Source organism: Ylistrum balloti, unplaced genomic scaffold (assembly GCF_031769215.1).
Source record: "Ylistrum balloti isolate Yb309-2 unplaced genomic scaffold, AGI_CSIRO_Ybal_v1 Utg370714, whole genome shotgun sequence".
Taxonomy (NCBI): domain Eukaryota; kingdom Metazoa; phylum Mollusca; class Bivalvia; order Pectinida; family Pectinidae; genus Ylistrum; species Ylistrum balloti.
Window position 1 is genome coordinate 918143 of NW_026782426.1, and position 10366 is coordinate 928508.

The window sequence follows — 10366 nt, forward strand, 5'->3', positions numbered from 1 at the left end:
ATCCGAGATCTAGACAGGGTATTAACCGTGAAATCTTCAGTGTTTTATGTTCCGTGGTCTCATATCCGAGATTTAGACTGGGTATTGAACGTGAAATCTTCAGTGCTTTGTGTTCCGTAGTCTCGGATCCGAGGTCTAGACGGGGTATTAACCGTGAGATATTCAGTGCTTTGTGTTCCGTGGTCTCAGATCCTAAATCTAGACTGGGTATTGACCGTGAGATAGACAGGGTATTAACTGTGAGATATTCAGTGCTTTGTGTTCCGTGGTCCCAGATCCGAGATCTAGACTGGGTATTAACCGTGAAATCTTCAGAGCTTTGTATTCTGTGGTCTCAGATCCGAGATCTAGACTGTGTATTAACCGGGAAATCTTCAGTGCTTTGTGTTTCGTGGTGTCAGATCCGAGATCTAAACTGGGTATTAACCGTGAGATATTCAGTGCTTTGTGTTCCGTGGTCTCAGATCCGAGATATTCAGTGCTTTGTGTTCCGTGGTCTCAGATCCGAGATCTAAACTGGGTATTAACCGTGAGATATTCAGTGCTTTGTGTTCCGTGGTCTCAGATCCGAGATCTAGACTGGGTATTGACCTTGAGATAGACAGGGTATTAACTGTGAGATATTCAGTGCTTTGTGTTCCGTGGTCTCAGATCCGAGATCTAGACTGGGTATTGACCGTGAGATAGACAGGGTATTAACTGTGAGATATTCAGTGCTTTGTGTTCCGTGGTCTCAGATCCGAGATCTAGACTGGGTAATGGCATCCACTCTATATCATCGTAGGAGTGTGTGACGTCATCATCTTTGTTTACTTACCATTTCTGTACCTTTTCCAGTAGCGGATTCTGCATATTACAGCATGGATTGAGTGCTTGAAGTTAAAGTAGATAAAGGCAGCATGTATCGAGTACCGTGTGAATGAAGTAGACAAGGGAGAGGATCTTAATCTCATTTGATCTTGAAGTTTATGTAGAAGATATTTTGAACATTTAGAGTACATTTTAATAGATTGAAAAATAATATTATTAAATCTGCGTTCTTCGTCTTTATATTTGTCTTTGTTTTTGCCTCTGTCTTTGCCTTAGTCTTTGCCTTTGTCTTTTCCTTTGTCTTTGCCTTTGCCTTTGATTTTGTCTTTGCCTTTTTCTTTTCTTTTGCCTTTGTCTTTGTCTTAGTCTTTGCCTTCGTCTTTGCCTTTGTCTTTGCCTTTGCCTTTGATTTTGTCTTTGCCTTTTTCTTTTCTTTTGCCTTTGTCTTTGTCTTTTCCTTTGCCTTTGTCTTTGCTTTTGTCTTTGTCTTTGTTTTTGTCTTTGTCTTTGCCTTTTGATTTTGCCTTAGTCTTTGCCTTTGTCTTTCTCTTTGTCGTTGTCTTTGTCTGCGTCTTTGTCTTTGCTTTTACCTTTTCTTTTGCCTTTGTCTTTGTTTTTGTCTTTGCCTTTGGCTTTTCCTTTGCCTTTGTCTTTGTTTTTGTCTTTGTTTTTGTCTTTGCATTTGCCTTTGTCTTTGCCTTCGTCTTTGCCTTTGTCTTTGCCGTTGTCTTTGCCTTAGCCTTTGTCTTTGTCTTTAACTTTGTATTTGCCTTAGTCTTTGCCTTTGCCTTTGTCTTCGTCCTTGTCTTTGTCTTTGCTTTCGTCTTTGCTTTCGTCTTTGTCTTTGCTTTGTCTTTGCCTTTGCCTTTGTCTTTGCATTTATTCTACTTCTTCGAGGTCAATGCTCTTGATGGCAAGCGACGGGCCTCTCGTATGCTTTTCAATGGGGTAGTAACCAAGACGACGTCGGCTAAAAATGATCATGGCTGTTCACGGGCTTTATAAACCCAACCTACAAACAAACAAACTAGTCACTACCAATCGCCCCCTTTGACTTTCGTGGTTTTTTTGAAAATGTAAACATGTGTAATCTATGTCAATATAGATAATGTTGGGCTATCAAAATAAGAACTGTGTCAGTAGCAGATCATGATAGCGACACATTAAAGGGACTTAAATGATACAAGAGACATTGAAGTGGATGTCACCTTTCAAAACAAATTCAGAATTAGATACAGTAGAGCTATATTATCGGTGAAACTGCATTGGCTGTTTCGTCTGTCTTGGACTCCTGGTGCTACGGGCCTAAAATTGGTCGAAAGACATATCAGAATCTGTCTTGCAATGTCTGCTTACTTTTAGATATATCTGACAATTTCAGAAAAACGCCACGTATACGTGTATATACTGAGCCTTACAGCTATTGGGATCACATAAAACTAGGTTACTAGTGTATTACGGTACAGAGGGAAAAACAATGAGTTTACCTATTGGGTAACTGTCATTGTTGTCCCCTGCGGTTTTGTTCGATATCGGTGTTCAGCCACGCCAAAATTTCCTACCGCTTCTCTTATATGTAGGAAAACATTACGGAAACCAATAAAAATCGCTTCAGCTAAGAATTTTCTCATAACTCTAATCATGCTTTCCTTTAAGTGACGATATTGCCTTAATGTTCTTTAATAAATAATGAGTTCTGATGAGTCTAGGACCGGTTGTGTTACGGCCATTAGGATCGGTTTCTCAAGGGATGTACATGTCCGATACATAGGTACCGTATAGTCAATATGATGTCTCATCCCAACTCCTTAATTACCCCCGATCCTCTATCCCTTCATGTTTTTGTTTGAGATGTTCACGAGGAACGTGTGAATCCCCGGTAGAAGTGAGATGAATTAGATCAATACCGAATGTCATTTGCCCAATATTTTTATGGGTTTTCTAGGAGACAGCTCTAGATTAAATACAGAAGATGGCACCTTTTCGGGTTTCTCTATCTATTTCAAGCAAATTTTGACAACAATAAACAAATTTGGATCACTCGCCATTGAGAAAAACGTGACAGAGTAAAACGCACGCCCAATATAACCGAGAAGCATAAAGCGAGGCGCCACAGTGAGATTGTAAGAGTTATTTCCCTTGAACCAATGTTTGTCGATTTCGATCATTTAACTGAATTTTGTTGTTGCCAAATGCCTCTAATTCAACGGACCATTTTTGTAACTTAAGCTTGATTGTTTTCGGTTATAACATATGGTCAAACATCGATATATTTTAAACTTGATTGGTAAGAGCGCACACTGGTATCAAGCAGGTACGCAAAGAAATTAAAAATTAAAACACAAGAGAAGCCATCCATTGTTGATGCGGAGGACAGTCGTCTATCTAAGTACGCGATGATAGAGATAGTATCTACTGATGACGGAGACGACACTCGATGATGATGATCATGATGATAATAGATACAGCATTTATGATGACGTAGACGACATCTGCTGATGATAGATATATAATCCACTGATGACGAAGACAACATCCACTGATGACGTAGACAACATTCACTGATGACATAGCCATCTGCTGATGATACAGATACCATCCACTGATGACGGAGACAACACCACTGATGGCGTAGACAACATCTGCTGATGACGTAAACAACATCCACTGTTGACGTAGACAATATCCACTAGAAAAAAACCTCCGATCACGTAGACAACACCCATTGATGACTTAGACAACATACACTGATGACGGAGACAACACGCAATGATGACTTAGACAACATACACTGGTGACGGAGACAACATACACTGATTTCCAAGCCAAAATCCACTGATGACGTAAACGATAGCCGCATATGACTATCCATTGATGAAGGATACAGTTACGTCTCCTTGTCACTGAAAATGCTTCGATGACGTAAAACAGCAGAAAATACTTGACAACATACGTTGACGGAGATTATATATATTGATGAAACAAACAAAATCAATTGGAACATCGGAAAATCATGGAGGACGATAATATCACGGATACAATGAAAGAGGTTTTTCTTCCTGCGGTGACGGAGAGAACATTACATGCATTGCAAACAGGCATCAAAATTCGAAAACTTCAAACTTTCATGGCTAATACAATTTAACTGAACGACTTCAACATAGCTATATATCTTACCAATAAAGACATTACATTCATGGTATTGTCTATTTGTCATGGGTTTTATCAATGAGTCAGTTTGAAGCGGGTCTCATTTAGTAGCTGGTAGTTATCTCACTGAACAACACACGGGAGGCCCTTGGCTAGCCATTAGATCTGCACATACAGATTACAAAAGTTAAATAGATTTTTATTATCTTCCACAGTATATCACCGGTCGGCGATGAAGTCTACTATAGCTTTCTGTTACTTCCATACTATATATCTGAGGAACCACCATCATAATCTGATTCTAGACCATTTTATGATTTTGATAAGGCCTATTCAGATATCGCCATCTGTAGGGACATTATGAAAGATATATGGTCTAAATGTATTTTAAAATTTACTTTCAATTGCAAAGGGGAATCAATGCAATCATTTTTGAACATTTGTAACTAAGTTTATTCTGTGTACATAACGCCAAAAAATATGTTTATTGGATGGTTCTGTGAAGTGATTACTGTCGACATTTTTGAGATCAACATTGTATAAGTATATATATAAATATACACATAAAACTATTTTGAATATGTTTCACAAAAATCTGTCCGCTCGTTTCTTCGCTATTGATCAGAACGTTTTTGTGCTACTTGTGAAGCAAAATCTGTCAGTGGGGACGAAAATAACAATATACATGTTTAAAATTAGTTACAGAGATAAAGGGTGCCATTTCTAAATTAGAAATTTGTTAATCTAAATCTTGATAGCATATTTCTGTCATCACGACTTAATAATGTCGACATAGTCTTACTATCTGTATTATCAACATATGCAGGTATCGAGTACTGCATCATCGGCCTCGGGTAAAAATCACACTATCGGTTATTTAAATAAGCCGAGGACTATGGGAGTACCGATCACCTATAAGCTGGTACCGGTGTTAATCATGGTCCTGTAAATGAATAGAACTGGTTCCTGAATAAAGTATTTTACTCAGAATGTAGAATCTTAACTGCACCGACCCCTCATACGTTCTGGGATATAACAAGTAAATAAAATGAAGACACGGTTTCGTAACATGCTCATTCCGGTTCCATTAATTTTCATTTATAATCACCCGGCACGGAGACTTTCCCGGGAAATCTACTTTACCAAATTCTCACAAGAAATATTTAAAATCAAAACCAAGAACACTACTGCACAGCAGAGATATCAAACTTAAAGCTTATCTCCCTTGTAAATAGCATATCTTTTTTTTTAATAATGTCGTTTTCTAACATCGCTTGATTATGTGTTATCACTCCATTTTAAAAAGTGTATTCCAGAATAGTTCCACACTGTTGAATGTTAACTGTAGCGTGTGTAAAGTGAAAGTCACCTATATGCGATGATCTATTTTTGGCGTTTGCCGTACCCGTGCGACTGCGGTACTGTTCGTGTGTATCGCGAGAGGCGGGTGGCATGCTGAGAGCAAGCTTCTCTTCTTGTTTATAATCGACAGGCGTAATTACTGACTCGTGACAACTTTACCTGTACCCAACTGGGTACGAAAATATAGAGCAAGTGCACAGTCACCGTACTTACGATAGAACACAACAGAAATAGACCAATATGAAGTGATAGATTGCGACCGGATTTATGACCGTTGGTGATTGACAGGTGTGAGGTGAGTTTACAGACGAAATTTAATTCCTTACTGTACAGTAGCCTAGTTGCATTATCTTATTAATTCATAACTGACTTGTAGTTTGAGTATCAGGGTTACACGGCAGCTGACAGCTTGGTTTGCATCCATCAGCTGGTGCCTGTTTATGTGTAGCTAAACGGAAAGATGAAAGAACACAGTAACGACATATATGATCCTTACTTTGCAAAGATAATAAATAAATACACAAACCATCATCATCATCATCATCATCATCAATAATTATGAAATGTTCCTGGTTCTGTTTAATGGACTTTCATGATACCCAATAAAAGAAATCAAGTGAATTTAACAGTGAAATGTTTTATCTTACAAATCTTCTGTATACTTATATGAAGTATCATTCATTTCATACATATCTTTAAAATTTTATTTCTGTATGATGTTTAAAAAAACATTGAAATTTACACAAAATATGAATCAAATGTGATAAATAATCGTTTGTACTAAAAGAAGCCATTATTTTTATCCCCAAAAGAATGATTCACAGACAACAAGAAGGCAATCTATCATGTAGGAAGATATTGGATACTGTAGGATTTTCATGTCTTTTTTACTAGGAGATCCATGCTTTAGGGGTCGCCTGGGGGTCTAGCGGGGTATAAAATAGACATTAAGGCAGATGAATAAACAGTTAATATTTACAATATTCCGGATAATCATGATGTGATAATGTATCAGCATTTGCACTCCAACTGACTGTAAACAAAAACTAGAAATTGATTTTGTTCTCTCTGGTAGCATCACAATAGCTAGAGGACAACCTTTATTCATGTGAAATGTTTGAATTAATATTTCCTTAACAATTGTCTTTTTTCCCCCTTGTTCCTCATTTTAGGATAGATTTCAGTAAATAACACTTTATTGTATAGAGAAAGTCGCATCTTTCACTGTTATTGGGGCTCCACAACTTGCAACCTCTTACTTGCAAGGTGGGATGGTTGGACACTGCTAAAGGGAAAAGAAATTCCCACTAGACAAGGTCGTAGTAATGTGCTCTGACTCTGAACATCAGCGCTGTTCCCTCCTTCATAAGGTCTTTGACCCGAAGACTACAAAACCCAGGTTCAGTATCTCCAAGTTAGCATAGCATTTTCAGGTTCAGTATCTCCAGGTTAGCTTAGCGTTTTCCTATATAGCTTCTACTTTTGGAGTGGTCAATGACAATGTCACCCAAATCTGTTATTAGAAAACGAAATGGCAAAAAGATGTCTTGTCCCCATGGATACTCAAAACAGTGATCTTTTGCATTTGAGGCAAACACTCTACCACTTGACTAAAGGAAATTTTCCTCTGGTCCAGCCAATAGTAAGATGTCTTGTACTTATATCTACAGATACACTTAATTACTATTAAAATAGATCAGAAAAGTCAGGGCTCTCACTTCCCATTTTGGGACTGGGGCACGGGGCCCTTAGAATTGGGAAAAATAGTGGCGTTTTCCTTGGAATTGGGAAAACTTGGGGTCTAAGTTGGGAAAAAAAGATACTATTTTGCATTGGGAATGGGGCCGAATATCGACGCCAAATCTGGCAGATCGAGAGCCCTGAAAGTATATGTAAGGGCAGCAAGGAATGTTATCTAAATTTAATTTTTATGATGATAAAAAGTTTACCAAAAATAAAAAAATATAGCAAATATAATCGTGTGACAGAAAACGTAAAAATCAATGTTTTGTGATCTGCTGGGTCAATTCAAAACGATATGGTCTTTGGTCCAATTGTAATGAATGTAAGGTTGTAGCAGGATGGAGTTATTTATGTAACGTCTTTTAAAGGTGAAAAGAATTCTTGTACCTACTTCAATTTAGCTGCAGTGAATTCTTGGTCCAGGTGGGGTCTACTTCAGATATATTTCTAAATATGTGTTCAGTCACAAATTGGCTTATTTATTTCTGTTCAGTTTTGGTTACATAAAGGTGAAAGGTCAGATATTTGTGTTGGATTAGGGTTTATAGCTACAACTGTTACTTGAGGTGTGTTATTTAAGATTGCAGTGGAGGGATGACAGATAGTTTACTGTCCTAGTATAACACAATCCAATTTTGATCTCAATGAGGCAGGTGGGGGTTGGTGAAATATATTACAGTAATTTTGGTTAGAAAAAGTGGATTTTTTTGTGCTTTGAAAGCTGAATCCAATTTGCATGAAGTCTGTAAAGTTGAACGTTACTTTCATAAGTGGTGACATTATCCTGCTCTGCTATCATTTTTGAAAAGGTAACATAACCGTTTGGTGAAAATATGAAAGCATTATGATGGAATATTTTTTTAATTATCCCATCATCCTTACCATTCCGCCTAGATCTGTCCCCAATTCTTACTTCCAAATGACATTTAAAATGCTTCCTAAAACAATCTTGAAATCTTATCTACCTACTTTATCAAAGACTAAACTCCTAAATTCTCACACAAAATGCCAACATAACCCCCTCAACCCTTTTGGCACAAAACACCCATTGTACCTGTCTCAACATCTTATTTACCTAAAACCTATCATAACCCTCTGAACCTGACGTTGTCCTCTAAAACACCCATGATATGTATACCTTACTCAACTCCCATATTGTCAGGCTCCTAAAGCACTTTGAATACATACCTCTCTCAAACCCTTGTTTGCCCCTAAATTACCCTTTCCATCAATAAGATGGCCCCTGGAACACATATCATAACCTTCTCAACCACCCTTATTCGCCTCTGGAACACCCATCATACCCTTCTCAACCACACTTATTGGCCTCTGGAACACCCATCATACCTTTCTCAACCACACTTATTGGCCTCTGGAACACCCATCATACCTTTCTCAACCACACTTATTGGCCTCTGGAACACCCATCATACCCTTCTCAACCACACTTATTGGCCTCTGGAACACTTATCATACCCTTTTCAACCACTCTTATTGGCCTCTGGAACACCCATCATAACCTTCTCAACCACACTTATTCGCCTCTGGAACACCCATCATACCCTTCTCAACCACACTTATTGGCCTCTGGAACACTTATCATACCCTTTTCAACCACCCTTATTGGCCTCTGGAACACCCATCATACCCCTTTCAACCACCCTTATTGGCCTGTGGAACACCCATCATACCCTTCTCAACCACCCTTATTGGCCTGTGGAACACCCATCATACCCTTCTCAACCACCCGTATTGGCCTGTGGAACACCCATCATACCCTTCTCAACCACACTTAATGGCCTGTGGAACACCCATCATACCCTTCTCAACCACCCTTAATGGCCTGTGGAACACCCATCATACCCTTCTCAACCACCCTTAATGGCCTGTGGAACACCCATCATACCCTTCTCAAACACCCGTATTGGCCTCTGGAACACCCATCATACCCTTTTCAACCACACTTATTGGCCTCTGGAACACCCATCATACCCTTTCCAACCACACTTATTGGCCTCTGGAACACCCATCATACCCTTTTCAACCACCCTTATTGGCCTCTGAAACACCCATCATGCCCTTCTCAACCACCCTTATTGTCTTCTGGAACACCAATCATGCCCTTCTTGATTCCCATAATTGGCCTTTATAACATCTATCAATCTCATTTCCATCCCTTTTTAGGCCCCTAAAGACACCCATTACACCTCTATGAATCCCTTATTTGCCCTGAACGATATGAAAAAATTAATGGCAGTTCTATGTAACACCAAGAATTAACACAACAATAAGATATATCTTCTGTAGACCCAGTTTTGTGAGAGTTTAGATTGAAGATGATATAGACAGTCTCTTTTATTATATACAGATTTAGTGTTTTGACAAGGAAGGTATCGTGTAAAATCTTTCAAATATGTTTGAACAACAATCCATTATTTGATAGAATTCAGTGTGATATCAATAAAGCAAGCTGCTTATTGAGTTTAAATGTTGCCGATAGTGATGGTATGAATAATTCAAAAGGTGGTAATCATTATAATGTTCTAATTGTATAGAAATTGTTTGGTCTATTGTCAAAAAAAGCAAACATTCAATTTCTCTTGTAATTTTAAATATAACACATATTCAACAATCCAATGTAGATTTGATAAAATAAACAATTTTTTTATTGATCCCTATTGTAATGTGTGTGATATTGTTCAGATTCACAGCTTTAAATGGGCCAATCATGCTTTCTGCTTTGGCAAGGGATAACACTGTACATACTTATTGTGTAGCGATACATTGTCAGGTTTATTTAGTTTGTAGAGAAACAAATATTTATTCCTTGGTCAACCATTATGTTCATGTTTCTATCCTTAGAGTCCTCAAACACGGCTCTAGTATTTAATGGGTTAATTTGCTTGAAATGTTTTCCTCTGATTGGCTACGGAGTACAACATATATTTCCATATATAGTATGTAAGGACGGTTGCCCCAGTGCTCCTATTTAAGTATCTCTTATAAAAGAGAGTTCCAATTTGTTCGATGTTCAAAACTTTTTTTTAAAGTTTGAAGTTTTGCTTGACATGAAAGTTATCATAATTGCATCAAATTTCATGTGAAAGAAATTATATATTATAATTTTGATTTTAACAAAAAAAATCCTTTGTGCATGGGGTTTAATGTATATCCATTATTCTGTGATGGATACAAATGCAGACTCAGAAAACAGGGGGAGAGATTTTAACTATTGAAGGAATGTAAATTATTTATAATTGATAAACATGCAGGTGGGCTTATTTATATATACTGTAGGCAC

At 37.8% G+C, this 10366-nt stretch overlaps 1 protein-coding gene across 1 annotated transcript; it reads right to left on the reverse strand.

Moving 5' to 3' along the window:
* Positions 1–1172: 1172 nt before the first annotated feature.
* LOC132557737 (splicing regulatory glutamine/lysine-rich protein 1-like) lies at positions 1173–5414 on the reverse strand. The gene is made up of 2 exons (XM_060222259.1): positions 5366–5414; positions 1173–1681 (listed from the first exon to the last, which is right to left on the reverse strand). The coding sequence occupies exons 1-2, from the start codon at positions 5412–5414 to the stop codon at positions 1173–1175; spliced, it is 558 nt and encodes a 185-aa protein (XP_060078242.1).
* Between the last annotated feature and the right edge of the window lie 4952 nt (positions 5415–10366).

Excerpts from the sequence above, each read along its gene's own strand:
- LOC132557737 (XM_060222259.1), bottom strand. The coding sequence starts at position 5,414 with ATGCCACCCGCCTCTCGCGATACACACGAACAGTACCGCAGTCGCACG. Across the intron at positions 1,682-5,365 it reads ACAGTACCGCAGTCGCACGG|ACAAAGGCAAAGGCAAAGAC; the intron begins GTACGGCAAACG and ends ATAAATGCAAAG.